Source organism: Molothrus ater, chromosome 5 (genome assembly GCF_012460135.2).
Source record: "Molothrus ater isolate BHLD 08-10-18 breed brown headed cowbird chromosome 5, BPBGC_Mater_1.1, whole genome shotgun sequence".
Classification (NCBI taxonomy): Eukaryota; Metazoa; Chordata; class Aves; order Passeriformes; family Icteridae; genus Molothrus; species Molothrus ater.
Genome location: NC_050482.2, coordinates 71,538,123 through 71,563,228, shown reverse-complemented (window position 1 = coordinate 71,563,228; position 25,106 = coordinate 71,538,123). Strand labels below are relative to the sequence as shown.

Below are 25,106 nucleotides of genomic sequence, written 5' to 3'. Positions count from 1 at the left end.
ACAGATTAAAATTACCTCTCCTAGTTGAACAGATGTAACCCGACATTGCTGTGGGGTTTTTCCTTTCAAATTAGGAAGTGCCAGTTCTTTCTATACAAGCAAATTTGGTCAAATTAAGTTTTTAGGGTACTAACTGGTGCACAGCACCAACACAATACCTCAACAACCAGTTAAAAGCTTTGCTTTGCTGCTCTCCTGTGAAAATCCTCAACAATGAGCCCCAGGCTTGCAGAGCACCACGGAATGGTAAACCTGCTTATCAGGCCACTTTGCAGGATACACAGAACTCATGGTCATATCCTTGAGCTAGACTAAAAACCTGCTCCAGGATCTAGACACATGCTCTTTTTCTCCTGAAGTTTCATAGTTATTTCCTCAGAAAAAAAGGAGGTTGTTTCCCATCTAACTGAAATTTCATATTTTGTTGTGCTGTGTCTGAAACTGGAACTTAAAAAATTAGGGGGATTCTTATGTAAAAGGTTCGTTGTAAAAAAGAGAGGAAACCTTTCCTTTTTACTGTAAAAGTCACAACAGTGTAAGACAACAAGGCAGTAACAGCCTGTACTCCTGACTCTCTGGAAAGGAAAACTTGTCAACAGACTTTTTTAGAATGTGCACACCAAGACACAAAGACAAATTATAGAAAAAGGTTCCCATTTATTCAAGGTATGACAAGGATATTTACAGTATTCATTTGCTCAGAATAAGATCCATCCTTATGAGTTTTAAAGCAGCAATTATAAATTACATTTAAAAGGGGAAACATTCCAAGCATGTTTCTGTTAGAGATATTTTTTACAAGGACAGAAACACTTTAAGGCTAAGTTGTTTTGACCTTTGCTGCCACCCACATTTATCTTGGCAAAACCGTCTCAAAAACAACGTTACCTTGAGGGATAGACTATGCTAAATTTAACAATTCTGTTCCCTCACATGCTTTCCACAACAGTTCACATGTGACAAAAAATTGACTTTTGATTTAAAACAATGAATTAAATATAAATGAGATGACCTGCCTACACCCCAGCTTCTCAGAGAGGCAAAAGATCATCCACAGCCACACATGAACCACCTCTAAAAGACATCATCATCATTTCTTGTTGTTGAAGGTACTTCAGCTTACCAAGCAAGTTGCTGCAGCAAGAGATCCACAGTCCTGTGGTGCAACCCACCTTTTCCATCACATTATTTTTCAAGACAGAAGCACAAAAACGTTCAGGTAGCTGATTTCTAAGGTGAGCACTGTCTGCTTGAGACAGCACTTGGTTCCCACAGCACAGCCTAGTGCCCTACCACAGCAAACAGGAGCTGGCTAAGCTGCTGGAGTGTTATTCTCTAGTCATTGTAACACGGCACAGAGCTATAGGAGCAGTTAAAATTGGGTTATCTAAAATGCTTTATCCTTGAGGTAGAGCCAACAATCGTACTTACTCCTGTTTCTTAACTGTAATGCACATGCCATCAAGAAAATATAGCAATTTATAAAACAAACCCGCTGATTTTTCAGATGTTATTAAGTGCAAAATAACAGGTTGGATTTTCTTTCTGAATAATTTTGTGCCTGTTTTAGAAGGAAGCAAATTAAATATTGATAATAGTAGATTGTGGCTATTTATACAGTTGTAGTGGAAAAACCCCTTCTTTTATACAAATAAACTTCACAGCAACTTTCAAAAGGGTTAGTATATGAGGATTTTTTTAAGTTAAAAGTAATATTAGAAAACTCCAATTTTAACTGCACAATAAAAAACCCACAAAACCAAAAAACAACAACAAAAAAAACCCCAAAACCCAAAAAAACAACAACAAAAAAGTCACCCCTAGTCATTAGACCTTTAGTCTACATAGCTACCTTTAATACTACATTGGGTAATTGTTTCAGGATTACATGAAAGGGAAAAGAAAATGAAACAGAACAGAACCCCCCTGCCTGCACAAACACAATTCACTGAACAAGGATTGGTAGGGGAGGACACTGTAACTGAGACTATTGCAAGTGCACAACATTTAACATCCCAAAAGGAGCAGAAATGGGACCAGTCTATTAGGAGAGGACATTTATTCCAGGTTAGCCAAGAATCCTCAGTAACAACAAAGCTGCTGCTGTAACCAGGAGCTGTCTGAAGATAATCAGCTAACCAGTAACACGTTACAAACACATGGAGATTGGCACTTGATCTGTAGTCAGCCCCAGTCACTCAGCAGTTTTCTCCCCACAGACTCACGTACACAGAACTTTAAGTTTCCATTTTATTACCGTAAAAAATAAAAGTCAATTCGTAGTTCCAGAGTAAACAAAGAAAGCTTAGTTTCAAACTGGTTAAAAACAAAGCTCCAAATTCTGGTAAGTAACATTTCACAGGGTTCACATCAGCACCTCAGCCTAATGCAGTTTTTTGTGAACTAAGCATGTTTCACAGAGTTTGCACGTTAGTGACAAGGGGCTACATTCTCATCAGGATGCACATGGAACATGGCTCAAGGAGAACAAACTGGAAGGCCTGCAAGTCAGCTTCCAGAGTTCTCCACTGAGCTCTGCATGTTCAGAACCAACATTTAAGACCAAAGTTATTAAAGATTGACCTTTTGCATATTCCGAAACGGAAGGCAAATACAATCAACTAACATTTGGCTTTGAAACATTAAGATAACAATGCTGTATTTCAGCCACATATTTACAAAAATGTTTACAACACAACTGTGTAGGGTTTCTTTTTTATTGTCATAATACATTATAGATGAATAGTCATCTTAACCTTCATGCAAAGATGCATCTCTTGTTACACAAGAAGTTTCCTGTTTGATTTTTTGCACTCTGAGGATAGCAAGCAGAGGGTTGGGTAAGTTTGGGTCACCCTTAAAAATGTAGGCCTGTTTGCTCTACTGCACCTTCAAAATAAGGAGGTAAATAACAGGCACCGTTAATTCAACAAGGGTTCATTGCCTCTAGCATGTTTTCCAAAACCAACAGAAATAGTCTTGAACAGTTGTAACAGGGGTTATTCCATGACTTTCCCCTCTTCAGTTGACTTCCCAAACTCTGGAGTTACTTTCCTAGAAGCACACTTGCTGAGCTTCTTTTCTAATGTATATTGTTGACTATACATTTTAAATTAAACTGTTATGTAAAGAATGTAACAAGCTTTTTCCTTTGTACACAACTTAATCTTTGTGCTGAGTATTCTTCAAAGGGATTTTATAAATAATACAGTAAAAGTTTAGATCAGTCTTCCACCCTCTCGTCATTATACCATGTTGTTGCTTTCTCCAACTTTATCTACAAGCTGTGGAAAAGGAGACAAAAAGGTTTTAGGTTGATGACATTTATGTAGAGTGAAGCTGCTCTCAAATACTGCTTGCTACTTGCATGGTTAGTATGTGACTGGAAATGAGAGTCAAGTAGTACTCACCGAGCTCTCATGGTTTAGGTTTGTGAAAACCAAAATTCTTAAAATTGCAATTGTGTTTCTGCATAACATGTTTTTCTCATATAGACATTAACAGTGCAGCATGAAGATGCAACAGAATGAGAAAGGAAATAGAAGAATGCAGATAACACTGCCAGCTTAATGGTTAAAACAAAACAAGTCTCAGCCACACATGCATTAGTAGACCAAGGAAGATATTTCAACTGACCATTACTGTGGATTCTCTTCTGAGCCTACGTAGGCTTTGAATAAAACATTAACAATTATCTTTTAAAAACAAGATTTAACCCCGTTATGATCAAATTAAATATGATTAGGATCAATTGACAAATGAAACATTCAATTGATCATGAATTATGAGCCACAACTTGGCCTAATTGTGAGACTGGAACAGATGAACTGGAACACTCATTTTTAAAAAACAGCCTGTATGCATCTAAGTTATTCCCACTATTAATTTTCAGTAGTAGCTGTAAAAACTGTTGCTTTCAAAACTAGTATTACAAATGCTCGTGTTAAAATACATAAATAAATTAGCACAGTAAAAGTAGTTGACTGAAACACCCTAGTTTAGTGTCTTTCTGTTGTCTTCAAATCCTCAGACATTTGGTTTCAAAAATTGAAAACTCCATTTGAAAAAACACAAATCTTAGTAATAAAAAGATGTAGCCTGGTGCAGTGGCCCTTAATAAACACATTTGATGAATGACTATTCATGCTGAGAGTTTCTGGGTTCACCATATGAGCTGCAACATAACACTGAACTCCACTCTTTGCTTTTAGAGGCCACTTTCCCTAAGTACACTCAAATACTGCACCAAGAACAGTGCCCTCCTCATTGTACAACAGGAGATGAGGAAGATTCACCTGTGTTGTCAGCCAGGGCCAAGAGTGAAGCAGAAGAACCCCAGCATTCCCTGTCACAATGCAGGACTCTTCCCACTCCACTGCCCATGAGCAGGGGCAGCTCCTGCCATCGCCTCCTTCTGTTCCTTTTATCCCTAGGAGCATCTCCCTGGGAATGAGTGGGATGTGCATGGTGCAAGAACTGTGCAGCATTTGAAGTCATTGCTCCAAAGTTCTATTTGCTTTCTTTTTGATGCATATCTACAGGTGCTATATCAGTGGAATGAAAATCAGAACATGCTGCAGTTGTTGCATGAAGTACCAAACTTACCGAGCTTATACCAGGTAAATTCAAGAGATATCCAAGAACTGGAACTCTTCTAATAAAGCCAACCACCACAGGAAAGAACCCCCTTTAGGTAAGACATCAGAAGATTGTATTAGTTTTTGTAATTAAGCTTTGCTCATATTGCTGTAATATTAACAAAAAAATAATTCTGGCAGCAGATAATTAGTCAGCAAAACAGATTTCTCAAAATTAGCATACATATTTTGAGATAATTCCTCTTTATGTTATAGAAAATACATTCAAGACCCAATGTAGAAAGAAGTGAAGTTAGTTCTGAGTAATTAAAACCATATATGATACTCTTTACATTAACTAAATAAAATGAAGCATGACAGAATTGTGCATTCATTTATTTCCCAAACTGAAGTCAGTGGTTTGAACGGTGACCCTGGGGATGTTCCCTGGCACAGATGCTCTGGTGCAGCCCCTGCACTCTCCACCTAACCTCTGCAGCAGAAAACCAAATTTTCTGTGGCAGTATCTCAGCTGTCTGCAGGCAGCTGCTGGCATTCCCAGCAATCCTGTGTTGAGCATTCCCTGCATGGAATAAGGATTAATGTGCAATGAGGCCTCAGCCACAGTGAAACTGTGAAATTTCACAAGTCATCATCCTCTTCACCACCCTGCTAAGAACTGTTTGCTGGGTAATAGCCACACCAAAAAGGGGGGTTTTGAGTGGTTTTTTTTTTTTTTAAAGACCAGGTCATTTCAGCAAATGTCATTCAGTAAATTGTGAGGCAGGGCACACAAACCACTTGGGACAGATTAAAACAACTGCTGTGTCCAAGAATAAGGAACAGTCAGTACAGCAGGGATAATATTGTCAGCCATAACTCTGCAGGGCTGTCATCTGAACAAGGCCCCAAAAGCACCTTAGATTATAACAGCTGTCCCATAATAGGGCAGTTTTCTGCTATGCAACCAAGCAGCAGGACCCTGAGGAACAGTATAAAATGGTGCTTGAGGAAAGACTTCATTTGTAACTTCTTCAGAAGGGAGCAAGTTGCTGACAAGAGGAGGATGGTTGAACTGAACAAGATTGAAGCAAAACAAAAGCTATGCTTGAAGTAATCACTAGTCAGCCTTGTAGCAAGGGATTTAGATTCTATCAACTAATGAGCCCTGGAAAAGATGGTCACAGAATCATGGAATCAAGGTTGGAAAAGACATTTAAGATTCTTCAGTCCAAACCACTGGTCTCCAGATTCTTTAAATTAAAACAGATCAGCTAAACATTCATACCTGGAATTATCCATCCCTTGTTGATTCCCTTCAGGCTAAGGGACGTCCTGGGGATAATTATTGATCTTTTATAAACCTCTCAACACTGTTTTACCTTGCAAGCACCACTAGATAATCCATAGTCATACCTGCCTGGACAGACTAACTTATAACTCTTTTGAGATCTTTTAAAAGGGGGGTGTTCTGTTGGAAACACATTCTACTTGCTTTGTACTGATTAAACCAAGCAGTACATGCAAGAAGTGACAGTGTATTCAGTGAAATACTGAGATTATCACAGCACTTACAGTGACAGGATTCAGAGTACCACAGAGCAGAACAATAAGAAATACATTAACCCCACTAAATTAATTTTCTGAAATTTCACTGTCTCCAGTAAGAGCCAAGTTCAGATTGACTTTTAAAATAAACATTTTATCTGAACTAAATATTGGATCAACATACAATTTTACTGGGTACAAAAAGAGCTCCATGAGAACAATGGTTTCACTTTGATTAACAGGAACAGTGTTATTCAGCCATTCACAGAACACTTCAGGGTCTGAAACTTGATCAATAACCATTAGTGAAACAATCTGCATCTGGAGAGAGGTCCAAGAACAACCAGAAGACTCCCTTTCTACATTTTTGCATATTTTTTGCTTTGTTCTGTAGGGAAGCATAGAACTTCAACCATAGAAATAAAGATAAAAATATAGATATCTATGCAGGTTGTAACAAGTCAAATTCTTTCACTATTACCGTTGCATTTATGAAGAACTTAAATGACACATTGTGAAAGTTATAACATGTTTCAAGATTGCTGTTAAAAAAATAGAATTTCCATTTTTCTTTAACTCAGTTGAGATACTGCTAACCCAAACAAGCAGTTCTGACTCCAAGGCACAATTGTAATGAAATACGGCAGAAAACAGCTTTTCCCTGGGCTGCCAGAGTGATGAAATGGTAAGGTTACAAACCTAGGATGGTAGTAACTGAATATTTTGCCCCATTTGTTAAAGAAAATAACAAACTCCCCACTGAAAAAAGGACCAAGTATCCCTTTTCCATGAGGAGATATTTAAACTTCATACTGCTAACATTTGGGCTCCCACACATTTTGAAGCTTTACAATTCTTTGGTTAGACATCAGCATTATCAAAGTAATTTTGGTAAATGCCTCACCAACATTAGCAGCTTTGAGTCTTGAAAAAATACTTACCAACTTGTAAATAAACAATTTCATATAAAATCTGTCCAAAAGGAACATATAAAGGATGCTGCTTTGTCAACTCTAACACAAACACTACACAATACATTTATTCCTCACCAACATTAGCAGCTTTGAGTCTTGAAAAAATACTTACCAACTTGTAAATAAACAATTTCATATAAAATCTGTCCAAAAGGAACATATAAAGGATGCTGCTTTGTCAACTCTAACACAAACACTACACAATACATTTATTCCTAGATAAACTAACACAAAGTTTTTACAAACAAGACTTACCTGAACAATAGGAAGAACCCATAAATTTCCAGGATCATTCCTATTAAAGGCCAGCCAATGAGAACTATGAGTACACCACCCAGGAAGAAGCCCGTTGCTTTCATTTTGTGTTTTTGAAAGAAAAATCTGAATGTTCTTTCTAAACCGATAACAAAAGACAAGCCAGCCACAAATAAAACCTAGAAAAGACAAAAACAACCAAAGAAAGAAAACAACTAATTATGTTCCCAAGTACAGGATGTAAACACACACATATATATATTTTATAAAATTACACTGCCTTTCTTGCACAACTTCTTTTAATACCATGAGACAGTTGGTGAGAATGAATTTACTATTGATTTTCTGTTGTAAGGTCCATCTTAAAACACTTGTAGCTCTCAGCTGCTTGAATGTAAAGGGTCTATCCTTTTAACACACCCAAGACAGAGGATCTGCCCTGTCACATCTTTACCACAGGTGGTGCTGAAGCTCAGTCCTACTGACAGCAAAGGTTCCTAAAAACTGACACCACACATAATAGCACCTCTGCTCTGTGCCACTGACATCTTCAACAGCTTCTGCTGATCTACTCACAGTGCAAAGCCAGAGAAGGAAAAAGCTGAACAGTTGTTTTTTACTGTGCAGTCTTTTTTATTGTTTATTTATTTGTTCCAGTATAGACTGAACACTATCACATCAGTCCCAACTAGTTACAACTATTTCTGGTGTCCTGCAGCTACAGGACTCAGAATTATTTCAGCAACATTTTTGCTCAGAAAGCAATAGTATCTCAGGTTTTACTCAAGTTTAAGTTTTGGATGGTATTTAATAAATCAATTTCTTAGAACTTCCTGCCCTTTCTGATATAACTTTTTTTTTTTAATAAAAACAATTCTCTGCAAGGATACAGTAGCTTTTCTTGCATTATCTTTGGTTACCACATAGCCTGTCATTGTCTCTTCCTACCTACGTTTTCATTTTCCCTAAACAGGATCTCGTATTTCCACCTTACATCAGAAAAAGAAAAAATAAGCATTATTTCATTTTTCACTCTCCCACTGCACACTTGAGCTGATGGTTCATAACAATGCTTCAACTAATGTACCCAAATTCAGGTACACAATTTTATATTTCCCTTCAGGGAATCTCAGTGTTTGAGAATGAAACTGATCTGTTCGGCTGCAGACTTTTAAGCATCAGCAAAAGAGGGGCTGAACCTCTCCCAGCCAGGCTGTGCTTTGGCTGGCAAAGCTGAGAACACCAGAGACACAGAAACTAGCACATGCAGGAAACACCCTGTCATTTGATATTCGGACTGGAAATTTCCTGTACCAGAAGTAGGATTTATTTTCTGTGCTGCTTTGAGTGACAACTTTGATTTGGTAAAAACTGCAGATACTGAATCTCTCTTTTATGAAAGAGGTCTGGCTCTTCTAAAGCCAGAAGTGTGAGCAATTCATATTTCTTTCTTTCCTCCTACAGCACTGCAAAACTACATTTGCTAGCAGGTACTTAAAGATTCTTATCCAAATAGATACTTAAATTGACAGTGATCTCAGAGGACCACAAAAAAATCACATTTGCAGCAGCACAACTGTGGAACAAGCTGCTTCTTGTCTACCAACATCCCACAGGCCTGACCCACGGTGACATTGACATCAGTGTGAGCTGTTCTAACCTCAAGCAGGAAAAATGATTCACTCCTGTCACTGAGCACTCCTCTTTTATACCAGATCACCACAGTAATCTTTGTCATGCAGCTTCAAACATGCTGTTCTATTTTGAGTTTATCTTTAATAGATCACATACTTGATTCTAAGCACTGCAGAAAAGTCACTTACATTTCCAATAGCCAAAAGAGCTTTGTCAAAGAAGAGTATCATTCCAAAGAAGAGAAAAAACACTCCAAAGCCTGTTAGTCCCATCCCAATCTCTGAAAAAGAAACAAATTTAGGCATGTAACAAAACATGGTACCAAGAAATTGTCATGGATAAAAACTGGGGAAAAAATTAGAACATCCAATCTAAAGACATTTTAAATTTAAAAACTTACTTGAGTGTACAAATATTATAAATCTTGTAGACCCCAATTACTTCAACAGACATATCTTTGGAAGCTGTTTGTCAACAAAGGCCATGTTTGGAACTAGACACTGAAATTGAATGCAACCATATATATATATATATATATATATACACACACACACATACGGCAAAGACATACATCCCTTTTGATTAATTGCTAGTATGGAGAACAGGATTGTTTGTAAATTAAAGGATTGTTTGATAATGAAACTTTTTTTTCCAGATTAGATCACTTGGTCAGAACATGGTATAAATAACTCCAGGGTTGGGGTTTGACTCTCATATGGGTCATTCACTGAAGGCTTGGATCCTTGTGATCCTTCTCTTTTAATTCAGAATACTCTGGGATCTGCAGATCTTATCCCATTATCTTTCCCAGAGTAATGTAAGTACCCTGGTCCTCTCAGTGCTCCTGAAACCTCATGTTCCATCTCCCATGACTTGCACAGCATTTTCTAGATGGAACAGAACTTGGATGAATCCTGCAGGATTTTTCCAAGTTGCACATGTGCTGACAGCTATCAAACACTAGCCTGGGTCTCCAGACAATTGCCAGTTTTCACAAAACTGGCAGATACTAAATATTGAGGGATTAATGTTCAATTATAATTTTCATGCTTCATATTTAATTTTTATTAATTAAATGGTAGATTTACATTACACATAGGTACAATATCTCTAGACTACTAGTGCTATATAGCAGCTTCATTTTATGAAATTTTTCATTTTATTATCTTAACTTGCAGATTTTTTTAAAATACCTTTTGTACTTAATTTATTTGCTTAAATTATGGACTGGCCAGTGCTGGGTTAACAGCTGGACTCATTGCTCTTAAAGGTTTTTTCCCAGTCTAAACAGTTCTATAAACTTTGAGTTCTGCAAAGGATGCTCAAGAAATACTGGGAAGCCAAGATAGGATGGAAGGTTTGTATGAGAAACAAATGTCAAGCTAGGATTAAAAGTACTATTTCACAACAGTATCTTGAATACTGCTATCTTAGAAATACATCCTGCTTTTAATTTTAAATCTCTAAAGCCTTCCTTTGACTCTCACACAGATGAATGGGAGAGAAAAACCAGGAGCAGCAGCAACAGGGCTGCAAACACATACATTTATTGCTGTTTTCACTGTGACCAGACATAGAAACCTACAGATTTGTAAATGCAAAACAAAAACAGCTCAGCAAAACCCTCCCTAATACTATGCCTGTATATATGTGTATTTTGAAGTTCCAAGTAGTTTTGCATAGCCTGTCCTGAAACAAACAAAAACCACAAAATCCACAATCACAGCCCTCACTGCTACTTGTTGGACAGATTTGCCTCCATGGATTTTAATTGCACTTTGTTGACGTAGTTGGTCATTTGCTGTTGCTTGATGAGCTTGGGAGTAAAGGAGGATAATTATGCCTGTTTCAGGACTTGTAAGTAGTTATTGGAAATAAATTTCAACACAGCTCAGAGATTTGTTACGGCAACATTCCACTCTCCAGACTTCTCTGAGGGCTTGGCTTTCAGCAAGGCTGTTAGAGCTGTAGTTCTGTGGTGTAGCCTGCCACTTTAAACTTTCACTGTGAGCATTTTAACACCCCACAATTAAAAGCACTAAGTAACTCGATCCAATCGATTTACTACAGGCACTCTCCGTACTCGTTTACAATGAAAAACAGAATTGCTAATTGTATTTTCAATGGATCTGCTGACTGAAGGCATGTAAGAATTGCAAGTGCCCTTTTCTCCAGTACTCTTTACTTCAGAAGAGCAGAAACAATCTGCATTCTGGAAGGAAATCACTTGGAGGCAGGACTCCAGAGGAATTACCAGCTGCCAGCAAGATAAATAAGCAGTCCTGGAAGTGAGTATTTGCTCCTCCCCAGGCACAGCTCAAGGTGTGGATGTGGGGAGGAGGCAGAGCCACCTCCCAGCAGCTGCTGCAATTCCCTCTCTGACACCTCTGTAACCACCCCAAACCGGTTTGGAAGCACTTCTGCCACAATGGGCTCTGATTCACTGCACAAGTCACCCGTGTGCTCTGGTTAGTGGACGCAAAAGGGAAAAAGAGAAAGGAACATTATTCTCATTATCCCAAAATAACTGCTGGAAGAAGATGAATGGTCCAGGACTATTATCCTCCAGTGTTGGTATCTCAGTTACTGCCTTGATTTGGATCAGAATTTGTAAATATATTTAACCACACTTCTCAGAGGAAGGAAAAGTACTGGCATTTTGTAGAAAATCCTTTCAACAACTAACGATGAATATTTATAGAGGGAGCAAACTATTTTAAAATAGTTTCTCCTGTGCCAGAAGAGCTTTCCCACATTAGTCAAATACAACACATCAATGCCTAGAAATGCAGAAACACACACTGGCCAGGTTGTATTTATTCTGGATTACTATGATTTCCTGAGACAAGGGAGCAAATCTTCATCAGTTTCTCCAGAAATTCCATAAGCTGTGCAAGACTACTGCAGCTCTATGTGAAAACAGCTTAGTAGATTTTAAGATTCAAAATTAAGATACACTGCTTGTAAAAGATTAGGGCAGACAATGCACATCCCAAATCTTTTATAGAGCATAATATAGTGCAAAATAAAATGGAATTGTGTGCTATAGGCTTTTAGAAGACAAAACCAAATACAGCTTATATTCAATGCACAACTATTACTTTGCTAGTAGTATTTTTTAGTATTAAAAATTTAATTTGGGAAACGCTAAGTGAATTCTTTTGCAATTACTGGTGGTTTATAACACCATTCAGTGCACCACTTAAAATTATGTTCTAGACTGCAGATGCAGAATTAACTTTCCAAACATCAGCAGTGGTTCTCTCCAGGTATTTATCACACTATTCCACCAGTGACTCTATGGCTAACTCTGTATTTTTCCAGACAGCAGTGAATTTTAAAATATCTGATGAACTATCTTCAGAATTTCAGAAAAACTGAAAAAAAAACCCTTAAAACCACTAAATGGCAGTGTGTTTTATTTAGTACTCCTGTCTCTGACAGTTACAACCAACAATCTTAGCACTGGAAATAGCTGAAGGTCCCACATGAGGAACCAAGCAAAATAAAAAGTGAATCTCCTTCTGAAGAGATTTTTTTCCCCAATGAATACTCCAGACAGGAAGTTAAGAGAAAAGCAAAGCCCACAAGGGTTTAATCAATCAGAAAGCTAAAAGCTAACCCCAAGGGTTGGTACTCTTCCCAGTAACAGCACAATATCTGAGTATCTCAAGAAATCATTGACCCTGAACGCTGCTAAACTCTGCTGCCTGTCTTCATCCTTGGCCTTAACTGGCTCTCCAATACCTCCATTTCCAGTATCCTGCTATCAGAGTTATTTTAACTTCTTTTTTTCTAGATTTTTCACACCCTCCTTCATAACTGATGCTGTGGTGCTTATCAGGCAGACTCATTTCCTTCTGTGCCAATCATACCAGAAATGCACCATACATGAGATAGTCATTTAAAGCAAAGGCCTGTCATTGTCCTTAACCCTGCAGCTTAGCTGTTATCAGGGAATCACAATGGTTAGGGTGGAGGGATCCTCTGGACATCACCCAGCCCAACCCCCCTGCCAAGGCAAGGCACCTGCAACAGGTGACAAAGGAATGTGTCCAGGTGGGTCTGGGATGGCTGCAGAGAGGGAGATCCAGCCCCTCCCTGGGCAGCTGTTCCAGGGCTCTGCCAGCTTCAGTGCAAGGAAGTGATGCCTCACATTGAGATTAAACTCCTTGTGCTTCACTTCATGGCCATTGCTCCTTGTTCTGCCACTGGTACCCCTGACAAGTCTGGCACCATCCTCCTGGCACCCATTTGAGATATTTACATGTATTGATGGGCTCCCCTCTCAGCCTTCTCTGGAATAAACAGGCCCAGCTCCCAGTCCTTTCTCCTTAGAGATGCTCCAGAGCCCTCATCATTCCTGGGACCCCTCCCAGCAGCTCCTTGTCCCTGCTGTACTGGCAGCCCAGCAGTGCACCCAGCCCTGGGGCAGAGCAGGGGGGCAGGATTGCCCCTGGGCGGCTGGACACACTCCAGAGCACCCCGGACACCGCTGGTGCTCCTGGCTAAGGACACACTTAGGAACTTCTTTACTTTCATTTCTTTGATCTCTATTTCCAAGCACTTTGGTAGAAACAAAACTATGGCCACATACAAATATTTTTGCTTTTTTCCGCTTCAGTGTCTCGGCCTCAATTTGAAGCCCCCTCAGCGTCACCTGCGGACGTTTGGTGTGGTACCAGCAAGAGCAGCACAGCAAAGCTTGTTACTATTTAGGTAATTAAGTGGTTCCAGACCACTGACGACCAGAGGGAGGCACACGAGAAGAGCGTAGCTGAAGGTTACTTTGTTTATCGTTCAGCTTTCATTCATTCATTCACTGTGCTTAGCCAAAGTGCCATGGGTACAAACCCACAAACCCTAACAAACCCAGGCTAGATAAGAGGAAGAAATGTCCTCCTGTAAGGCTAGCCAGGCAGCCAGGCACTGGCACAGGGTGCCCAGAGCAGCTGTGGCTGCCCCTGGATCCCTGGGAGCGCTCCAGGCCAGGCTGGACGGGCCCTGAGCAGCCGGGGGCAGTGCAAAGTGTCCCTGCCATGGCTGAGATATCTTTAGGGTCCCTCCCAGCCCCTCCGCCCCGCAGCACGGCACACCGAGCACTCGCAGCCCCGGACACACGCCGGCCGTGGTGGCAGAGCTCTCCCAAGGCCGGAGTCCCGCCGAGCGCTGCCCTGCCGCTCTCCATCCCCTTCCCGTCCGTACTCCCCGCCAGCCGCCACTCCCGCCGCACCGGGGCCGCCGCCGCACCTTCCTCTGCAGGGATGGGGCCGTGAGAGCTCCCCCGCCCCTGCCCGCTCCCAACGGTGTCCAGCGGCCCCGCCGGACCGTGCCCGGCCGCTCCCGGGAGGCCCCGCCGCGGACAAAGGCTGCGGGCCCGGCCGCCCTGCGACCCCCCGCCGCCCCCAGCCCCGCAGCGGGCGGCCCCTCCGCGCTTCCCCGGTGGGAGCGGCGGCAGCGCTTACTCTGCGTGTCGGACAGGGAGATCATGGTGACGGCGGCTCCGGGAGCGGCACGGGCGGGAGCGGCACCGGCGGCGGCGGCCACGTCTTCCGGAAACACGCACCCCGCCGCAGGAGAGCCGCCCGCCCATTGGTCACACCGGCCGCCAATCAGCAGCCGGCTTGTACGGCCGCGCGAGCGCGCCACCCCGCCCACGGCCCGCGGCCGGCGCTGATTGGCGGCGGGGCGGAGCACGCGCCGGGCCCCGCGCGCCAGTGGCTGAGGGCGCGCGGCGGAAAGGGCGGCGCCGGGTGGGGAGCGGAGCCGCGGGGCGGGAGCCGTGAGGGATCAGGAATAAGGGATAAAAGATAAGGGATAAAAGCTAAAGGATGCGGGAGCGCGGCCGGCAACATCCCTCAGGGCAGCTGTGGGAGCTGTCGGCCCGAGCCACGGCTGAGCCCAACGCACGGGAGGACACGGCTGCGAGGCCCTGCTCCTCCTCGCCCTGGCGGCCTCGGTCCCTTCCTCCGTCCATCCCGCCCTGTCCCGCAGCCCCAGCGAGCAGGCTGGCTTGTGGCTGAGGGATGCAGGGAATGTTGCACTGTACGGCTGACTGTGTATATTTGGATGCCATTCACACTGTTCGCCTGTGAATATTCCCACTAGAGCAGGTTGCCCAGGGAGGTGGGGGAGTCGCCGCCCCTGGAGGTGATTAAGAGGCGTCTGGGTCTAGCCCTGGGGGATGCAGAAGTGTTTTATTCACACATCATTATTAATACGTATTTCCTCCTCTATTTATAGAAGCGGGGAAGATGCTTGTTATGGTGGAATCAGCTGGTAGTGAGGAATTTTTCCCCAGTATTTATTGTAATGCTGAATTTATTCCCTTTCACCTTCCATTGGACTTTGTTTCCATCCATGAAATAAATAGTTCAGGATGCAGTAACAGAAAATATCAATCTCTTGAGTTTAGTAGTATTAAGGTACAATGTGACAAAAACTGTTGTTCAAATAATGACCCAATAAATTCAATTCCATGTTCATTCCACTGATGATTATTCAAAATTGATCCCCTTCTCTAAACTAAACAGCATTTTCACTTCCTCCTAACAGATCCTCTAGGTGTTATGGTGGCTGCCTTTCTAAGGGGAAAAATATAATGTGTCCAGGCTTTTCTGTAAAATAAGTTTGAAGAGATCAAAATTGGCCATGGGCACTTGGTGAGTGACTGGTCTGCCTTAGAGCATTCCTCTTGCAGGAAATGTATGACTTGGTTAAACTTCTCTTGGGTTCATTTAGAAGCCTGGTGAGCTGTGGCCTTGGGAATTGGTTGTGAGTTTGTGTTTATCCATTTTGCAGAAGGGAAAAAGCAGTTGTCACCTAGTGGAGCTTCTTTGTGAGCAAATTAAATTAACCAGTGCTTAAACTGTTACATCCACAGCTCTGGTAATGAACAATGTCCTGCAGTAAATTTGTTCTAAAGTTGAGAAGGTTTACTTACAAAATATATTTTAAAATGTATTTATTTCATTTTCTTTTTAGTGACAGTTGCTTGGTTAAATAAGATCTCCTAAAGATAACATTCTTTAATCTCCAAAGATGAGAGCTGTTGCAGGCAATCCATAATTTATATTCCATATATTCTTTTAGCTAACAAGACACAAACACATCATGTTACTGATTGTCATTTACATTAATTTAATGTATACATAAAAGATTTTGTGGGATCTCTGCTATTATACTTAAGATTTGAAGAAAAAAATTCTTTTACTGGATAGCTTTTTATTTCTTAGGTTAAACTAAACCAAAATGCCCCATCCTTGGAAGTGTTCAAGGCATGGTTGGATGAGGTTCTGAGCAACCTGCTCCAGTGGCAGGGGAGTTGGAATGAGATGAGCTTTAAGGTCCCTTTCAACCCAAGCTATTGGAGGATGAAAATCAAGTTTGTCAAGGAAATTACTTGGTTTTCAACATTTTTAAAATGTGCTTCAAATTTTAAGATACTCTTAACTCTTTCCTGCTGAGTAGCAGTGGGCATTTAGGAAGACATCTGTCACTATTTTGTGCTATTTGAGATGAAGATATTTTTTCCATATCACATTTTTGTTTCCATAACCATATTACCATATCTGCTCGGGATGGGCCAAAGTCTCTTGGGTTTTGTGGGTGTGGGGGAGGTAGTAATTCCTTCTGATGCTTTTCTGACCTGCCTCTGGAGTACATGCTTGGCATGCAGGTGTATATGTTAATTATTCTTTTAGACTCCAGGGACTGGATTCTAGTACACAATCTGCAATTCACACACATCATATTGGGATGGAAAGAGGCAATTCCTGCCAAAGAGTCACTTGTGTGACCCAAGCTTTTGGGGAGCATTTGCTTCACTTCTTTCACGTGTGAAGGATGGATAAAACATTTTCCCTCTACATCCAAACCCTGATGCTCAGCACATCCTCTTCTTCTATGGAGGAGGGAGATCTTGTTGCATGAACACAGCTTGTTGCTAATGGCCCTGTTTATAACTCCAGAGGAGTTTAACTTGCTGGGGTTAATGTTGCTTCTCACATGTAAATAAATGCTTTCTATTGACAGCTTGATCACTGTCTGGAGTACAATTAACAGAATTAGAAGTGGCATCAGCACATGGCTGTGGTCTCTATTGTGCCTTCTCCTTGCCTCTCCCTGCGGTGCTAGAGGAGGTGCTGGTGTCCATTGAGAATGAGCTGCAAGCAGTGGAGATGCAGAACCAGGAGCTTGTAGATAAGCAGCAGGAGCTCCTTCAAAAGCAGATGAGAGTAAAGAATCTGATGAAACACTCCCCAGGAGACTTGGAGGAAAGTGGAAGTAAAGACACTGAAACCTCAGCTGAGGATTTGAACAAAAAAGGCTTGCAGAGTCAAAGTCTAATATTTTAACAGAAAGGTGAACTAATTCAGTAGGGGAAAATGCATTTATACAGACTTTTGTTTGGATAATGATATTGTCCAATTTAATTTTAATCAGCTGGCTGACATGCCAGGGTAATGGGGTAATGTTTGTACTTGTCTCACTGGACATTCCTAAACACTAATCTTGACTTGTTCTGGGCAGAATTATCTGTTCTGTCAGAATGGCCTATTATAAATGCTTTAATTCTTTGCTTGCTGCAAAGTCACAATTTGATCTGTTTTGCTCTTAGAATCCCAGAGTAAATTTTTATTGCATTATATACAAATTTTTATTCTAAACTAAATGCTTACATTGCAATACTTCTCCTTGTTTGTGTTATAAAACAAATTGCTTTGGAATTTCTTAGGATTTGATAATGACAACTTTGGACTTAGAGTTGGTTTTTGCTGGTTTTGTGTTTCCTCTTGCTTGAGTGGGTAGGACACTGGTAGTGTTTCTGATGAGTTAAGTAGCCTCACTGTTTCACCAAATTAATGCAGATTAGATAGCTGCTGACTGCCAAAAATAACCTAAAATGCATTTTTATTCTAGAATTAGTGCAAGTGGCAAGTGCCTCATCCTGGTGGGAGGGCTGCTGTCTTTTATGTTAAACATTAACTGAAGTCCTGAATGGTTATTGCTTCTTGGCCATGTTATGCCTTGCCACATTTGATTCAGATTTTTTTTTCTCCATTTTAATTTAATTTTCAATTTGTAAGTGCCTATATGTATCATGAATATAAACTTCTTTTTAAAATGAAATTAATGTTATAGTTGAATCCATATTTATCTGTATTTGAGGAGTATTATGCATATGTAAGAATGCTGATACTTTATAACTGCAAATTATGCTACTGAACAAATCATTTGCTTTGTGTAGTTCCATGCCTGATTCTCACCTCCTGTGCTTTGAAAATGAATGTCTTTGCAATCAGATGCTATGTGTGTATTAAACAAGAGCAGCAGTTAAATTTGTTCAAGTTTAAAGCTCATGGAGGCCAGTGGGAGACATTTCTGGGCTTCAGAGAGGCTTGGATTTTAACTGTGCTCTTTGAAAATTTCTCTGCAATTTAAACTCAAGTCCCAGAACTAATTCTTGCCTTGCACATGGTGTAACTTGGAGCTCCCAGAGTTTTCCTGCAATTAATATTTATAGCACCAAAACAAATGCATCAGGCGGCATAATTTAAGTTTTTACAGTATTAGATCTTTTAAAAATGCAATATTTGGTCCTTATAAAAGAAAAGAAGAACCTACTGTAAGCATGTTGGGGTGGAGATTTTGGGGAAGATGAAACAATTTTTCCCATCTTTCATTTTTAATAAATTCTTATTATTGATGGAATATATGAAAAAATTCTATCTCTCCTTCTTAATGCAATTTTTAATTACTGAATTTGTATGAAGGAAGCATTTGAGTAAATTATAACTATAGAGCTCAGTGTCTGGTTTTATTTATTCTCATGGTGGGATTCTCATTCCTAGTATTGGGACCAATGAGTTACCATGCTCATTAGAACTCTGAAGTTCATCTGTTACCAGTTTTTCAAAATAGTTCAAATCCATGCGCAATGACAGCTTTAGCCTGGAGATGAACTGTGTGTAGAATGTGAGTTTTCAAAGGTCCGCACCAGAATGTGGAGTATCCAGACTCAGCTTGCAAGGAGCTTTCTCTCTGCCATTATGAAGAGGTAAACTTTCCCAGATCTAAAATTATGTCAATGCGAGATTCAGTTATCAAATACGTAAATAACTCCTTCTTATACTTTATTTGCTTATGAAAAGGATTTCTTGAGTTCTTTCTACTTTTTCCTTAAAAGCTGACCCATGACTTCTGCAAAGGTCGACGAGGACGCGGTCAGGCCTGAGGAGCTCCGGCTGCCAAAGGGAACCACCACCCTAGAGCCCCACAGCCAGATCCTCATGCCACCAGCCACGCAGCCCCCCAGCTGCCCAAAAGCCTCCAACTTCAGCTTGACTCACCGTCGCGACGTCCGGCGCAGTCCCACGCCGTGCTGGGAGCCGGGCCCTCTGGGCAAATGAAGCTGGGCACGCAAGGCAGCGGCCAAGAGGCTGCAGCCCTGCTTACAGGGGGCTCAAGCCGCTGCCTGGACTAAAAAGTGCCCGGGACTCCAGAGCACCGGCCCCCGCTTACAGGGCTGCTCTGGTCCCCAAGGCCTATGGAGGCTCCTTCTCTCCAGTTGCGGGGCGCTCCCCACTAACGGGGCGGGCGCCCCACACAGGCTGCCAGCTGAAGGGAGCACAAAGGCTCCCAGACCCGCAGCCTGCTTACAGGCCGGTCCACACCCAGGGAGCCACAGAGCTCGGCCTTCCCCCAAGGCAACAGGAACCTGACTCTAGAGTCAGGCAGTCCAGCTCACGGCCTAAAGCCGAGGGGCCGCCAGCCCAGCCCCGAGGACAGGGAGGGCACGCGCCCGGCCCCATGACTCCTGGCCCCACGCCTCTGAAAGGCCGGGGCCAGGGACACCCGCCTGGTTACAGGGGGTCCCTCCAACCGCCCGCCGAGGCCAGGGGACGCACAGAACCCCACTTACGGGGCCGCCCCCTGCTGCCCGGCACCCCCCAACAAGCACTACGGAGCACAGGCTCCGGCCTGCGCCCCACGTAGGGACAGGCCGGAGCCCGGCCCGCAGCGCGGCAGCGCGGCAACTGCGGCCGCCTGCAGAGCCCCGGGTGCCTCCTGTAGGAAGCAGGCCCAAAGGCGGGAGCGTGCCCTGCGGCACAGCACTTCTGCAAGCTGCCCCCTGGCAAGGGCCCGGGAGCGCTCGTTCCTGTTGCCTGGCTAAAGGAGCCTCCCCAGCCCTGCTTACAGGGACCTGGGTGGGGCTGCTCCTGGGGACAAAAGGTGCCGCCAAGGTCCTGACGCGTGCCCTGAGTACAGGGCCCGCACGCTGGCAGCTCACCAGCGCCACCGGCAGCGTGGGCGCACGCCCTGGCCCTGGCTACAGGCGGGTCACGCTGCCCACGCTGCCGCTAAGCGGCTTCGCGCCGTCCTCAGTAAGCAGGGGCGAGGCCGGAGGCTTTCTCCCCCCGCGCATTTTGGGCACCCGCCTGTGGCTGCACAGAGCTCCTCTTTCCCTCCTGGGAAGTCTAAGCTACGCTGCTCTGTGTTGAGAGCACAAACACACACTTCCTCACGCACACCGACTAAGACAGGGGAGGGGGAGACAGGGGAGGGGGGAGACGGTCCCAGAAGGGGGAGCAAGTTCTGTGCAGCCAACCTACTCCAGGGAGCCATTGCTAACGCTGAGCGGGAGGGGAAAGCGTCAGACCTGCCCGTGCACTGAGAGGAGGCCACAGGGGCCTCGACGTGCTGAAGCGCTTCAGGACTGGCACCGGGGACGCGGGCTGTGACACGCCCCGAGTACAGGGGGTCACGCTGGCCAGGGGCCAGCAGCAGGCAGAAAGCTGCCGGGGCTGGGGAAAAAGCCCTGCCCTGCTTACAGGGTAGCTGGGCTGGGGGCCGGGAGAGCTCCGCTTCCCCCCTGCGGTGCGGAGACAGGGGCTCTCACCCTCCTTTACAGGGTCGCCCCTCTCTCCGGGCAGCCAAAGGAGCACAACGGCAAAAGGCCGAGCACAGCAAAGACCAGCCCTGCACGCAGGGAGGTCGCCCAGCGCAAAGCCGGCCGCGGCACCCTGAAGGCGCCCTGGCCTGGAAGAGCCCTTTGCCCAGAGGGCCCCTCGCGTCCCTCTTCGGCTCCACGCTGGCTCTTGCCTCGCCGTTCCACTCTTCAGCTGGAAGACGCTGCCGCTCTTGCCTCGTCGTCCCGCGGCTTCTGCCAATGGACGACGACACACTCAGGCCTGAGAAGCTCCAGACCCTGTGCCTGCAGGCAACCGCCACCGAGGAGCCCCACAGGGACGTCCCCAACCAGCCACCCCCAGATCCTTTCAAAGGCTGCCCAAAAGCCTCACGCTTCAGCACCGAGCTGCGGCTCTTACCTTGCTGCTGCACTCTTGAGCCCGAAGAGGCCGCTCCGGCGGCTCGCTCTTGCCTCGCCCTTCCACTCTTGAGCCCGAAGAGGCCACTCCGGCGGCTCGCTCTCGCTTCGCTGTCCCACGGCTTCTGCAAAGGTCGACGAGGACGCGGTCAGGCCTGAGGAGCTCCGGCTGCCAAAGGGAACCGCCACCCTAGAGCCCCACAGCCAGATCCTCATGCCACCAGCCACGCAGCCCCCCAGCTGCCCAAAAGCCTCCAACTTCAGCTTGACTCACCGTCGCGACGTCCGGCGCAGTCCCACGCCGTGCTGGGAGCCGGGCCCTCTGGGCAAATGAAGCTGGGCACGCAAGGCAGCGGCCAAGAGGCTGCAGCCCTGCTTACAGGGGGCTCAAGCCGCTGCCTGGACTAAAAAGTGCCCGGGACTCCAGAGCACCGGCCCCCGCTTACAGGGCTGCTCTGGTCCCCAAGGCCTATGGAGGCTCCTTCTCTCCAGTTGCGGGGCGCTCCCCACTAACGGGGCGGGCGCCCCACACAGGCTGCCAGCTGAAGGGAGCACAAAGGCTCCCAGACCCGCAGCCTGCTTACAGGCCGGTCCACACCCAGGGAGCCACAGAGCTCGGCCTTCCCCCAAGGCAACAGGAACCTGACTCTAGAGTCAGGCAGTCCAGCTCACGGCCTAAAGCCGAGGGGCCGCCAGCCCAGCCCCGAGGACAGGGAGGGCACGCGCCCGGCCCCATGACTCCTGGCCCCACGCCTCTGAAAGGCCGGGGCCAGGGACACCCGCCTGGTTACAGGGGGTCCCTCCAACCGCCCGCCGAGGCCAGGGGACGCACAGAACCCCACTTACGGGGCCGCCCCCTGCTGCCCGGCACCCCCCAACAAGCACTACGGAGCACAGGCTCCGGCCTGCGCCCCACTTAGGGACAGGCCGGAGCCCGGCCGCAGCGCGGCAGCGCGGCAACGCGGCCGCCTGCAGAGCCCCGGGTGCCTCCTGTAGGAAGCAGGCCCAAAGGCGGGAGCGTGCCCTGCGGCACAGCACTTCTGCAAGCTGCCCCCTGGCAAGGGCCCGGGAGCGCTCGTTCCTGTTGCCTGGCTAAAGGAGCCTCCCCAGCCCTGCTTACAGGGACCTGGGTGGGGCGGCTCCTGGGGACAAAGGGTGCCGCCAAGGTCCTGACGCGTGCCCCGAGTACAGGGCCCGCACGCTGGCAGCTCACCAGCGCCACCGGCAGCGTGGGCGCACGCCCTGGCCCTGGCTACAGGCGGGTCACGCTGCCCACGCTGCCGCTAAGCGGCTTCGCGCCGTCCTCAGTAAGCAGGGGCGAGGCCGGAGGCTTTCTCCCCCCGCGCATTTTGGGCACCCGCCTGTGGCTGCACAGAGCTCCTCTTTCCCTCCTGGGAAGTCTAAGCTACGCTGCTCTGTGTTGAGAGCACAAACACACACTTCCTCACGCACACCGACTAAGACAGGGGAGGGGGAGACAGGGGAGGGGGGAGACGGTCCCAGAAGGGGGAGCAAGTTCTGTGCAGCCAACCTACTCCAGGGAGCCATTGCTAACGCTGAGCGGGAGGGGAAAGCGTCAGACCTGCCCGTGCACTGAGAGGAGGCCACAGGGGCCTCGACGTGCTGAAGCGCTTCAGGACTGGCACCGGGGACGCGGGCTGTGACACGCCCCGAGTACAGGGGGTCACGCTGGCCAGGGGCCAGCAGCAGGCAGAAAGCTGCCGGGGCTGGGGAAAAAGCCCTGCCCTGCTTACAGGGTAGCTGGGCTGGGGGCCGGGAGAGCTCCGTTTCCCCCCTGCGGTGCGGAGACAGGGGCTCTCACCCTCCTTTACAGGGTCGCCCCTCTCTCCGGGCAGCCAAAGGAGCACAACGGCAAAAGGCCGAGCACAGCAAAGACCAGCCCTGCACGCAGGGAGGTCGCCCAGCGCAAAGCCGGCCGCGGCACCCTGAAGGCGCCCTGGCCTGGAAGAGCCCTTTGCCCAGAGGGCCCCTCGCGTCCCTCTTCGGCTCCACGCTGGCTCTTGCCTCGCCGTTCCACTCTTCAGCTGGAAGACGCTGCCGCTCTTGCCTCGTCGTCCCGCGGCTTCTGCCAATGGACGACGACACACTCAGGCCTGAGAAGCTCCAGACCCTGTGCCTGCAGGCAACCGCCACCGAGGAGCCCCACAGGGACGTCCCCAACCAGCCACCCCCAGATCCTTTCAAAGGCTGCCCAAAAGCCTCACGCTTCAGCACCGAGCTGCGGCTCTTACCTTGCTGCTGCACTCTTGAGCCCGAAGAGGCCGCTCCGGCGGCTCGCTCTTGCCTCGCCCTTCCACTCTTGAGCCCGAAGAGGCCGCTCCTGCGGCTCGCTCTCGCTTCGCTGTCCCACGGCTTCTGCAAAGGTCGACGAGGACGCGGTCAGGCCTGAGGAGCTCCGGCTGCCAAAGGGAACCGCCACCCTAGAGCCCCACAGCCAGATCCTCATGCCACCAGCCACGCAGCCCCCCAGCTGCCCAAAAGCCTCCAACTTCAGCTTGACTCACCGCCGCGACGTCCGGCGCAGTCCCACGCCGTGCTGGGAGCCGGGCCCTCTGGGCAAATGAAGCTGGGCACGCAAGGCAGCGGCCAAGAGGCTGCAGCCCTGCTTACAGGGGGCTCAAGCCGCTGCCTGGACTAAAAAGTGCCCGGGACTCCAGAGCACCGGCCCCCGCTTACAGGGCTGCTCTGGTCCCCAAGGCCTATGGAGGCTCCTTCTCTCCAGTTGCGGGGCGCTCCCCACTAACGGGGCGGGCGCCCCACACAGGCTGCCAGCTGAAGGGAGCACAAAGGCTCCCAGACCCGCAGCCTGCTTACAGGCCGGTCCACACCCAGGGAGCCACAGAGCTCGGCCTTCCCCCAAGGCAACAGGAACCTGACTCTAGAGTCAGGCAGTCCAGCTCACGGCCTAAAGCCGAGGGGCCGCCAGCCCAGCCCCGAGGACAGGGAGGGCACGCGCCCGGCCCCATGACTCCTGGCCCCACGCCTCTGAAAGGCCGGGGCCAGGGACACCCGCCTGGTTACAGGGGGTCCCTCCAACCGCCCGCCGAGGCCAGGGGACGCACAGAACCCCACTTACGGGGCCGCCCCCTGCTGCCCGGCACCCCCCAACAAGCACTACGGAGCACAGGCTCCGGCCTGCGCCCCACTTAGGGACAGGCCGGAGCCCGGCCGCAGCGCGGCAGCGCGGCAACACGGCCGCCTGCAGAGCCCCGGGTGCCTCCTGTAGGAAGCAGGCCCAAAGGCGGGAGCGTGCCCTGCGGCACAGCACTTCTGCAAGCTGCCCCCTGGCAAGGGCCCGGGAGCGCTCGTTCCTGTTGCCTGGCTAAAGGAGCCTCCCCAGCCCTGCTTACAGGGACCTGGGTGGGGCGGCTCCTGGGGACAAAGGGTGCCGCCAAGGTCCTGACGCGTGCCCCGAGTACAGGGCCCGCACGCTGGCAGCTCACCAGCGCCACCGGCAGCGTGGGCGCACGCCCTGGCCCTGGCTACAGGCGGGTCACGCTGCCCACGCTGCCGCTAAGCGGCTTCGCGCCGTCCTCAGTAAGCAGGGGCGAGGCCGGAGGCTTTCTCCCCCCGCGCATTTTGGGCACCCGCCTGTGGCTGCACAGAGCTCCTCTTTCCCTCCTGGGAAGTCTAAGCTACGCTGCTCTGTGTTGAGAGCACAAACACACACTTCCTCACGCACACCGACTAAGACAGGGGAGGGGGAGACAGGGGAGGGGGGAGACAGTCCCAGAAGGGGGAGCAAGTTCTGTGCAGCCAACCTAC

The 25,106-nt window shown here is 47.2% G+C and overlaps 1 protein-coding gene across 2 annotated transcripts; it reads right to left on the bottom strand.

Moving 5' to 3' along the window:
* Positions 1 to 637: 637 nt before the first annotated feature.
* Positions 638 to 14,548, bottom strand: GOLT1B (golgi transport 1B). Of its 2 annotated transcripts, XM_036401380.1 has the most exons (6): positions 14,455 to 14,548; positions 9,178 to 9,269; positions 7,355 to 7,533; positions 4,606 to 4,687; positions 3,637 to 3,670; positions 638 to 3,284 (listed from the first exon to the last, which is right to left on the bottom strand). In XM_036401380.1, exons 1-5 carry the CDS (start codon positions 14,477 to 14,479, stop codon positions 3,662 to 3,664), a joined length of 387 nt encoding a protein of 128 aa, XP_036257273.1. In that variant the 5' UTR covers positions 14,480 to 14,548; the 3' UTR covers positions 638 to 3,284; positions 3,637 to 3,661. The 2 variants fall into 2 exon arrangements, with proteins under 2 accessions (XP_036257273.1, XP_036257272.1); XM_036401379.2 differs by lacking the exon at positions 3,637 to 3,670.
* Positions 14,549 to 25,106: the final 10,558 nt, after the last annotated feature.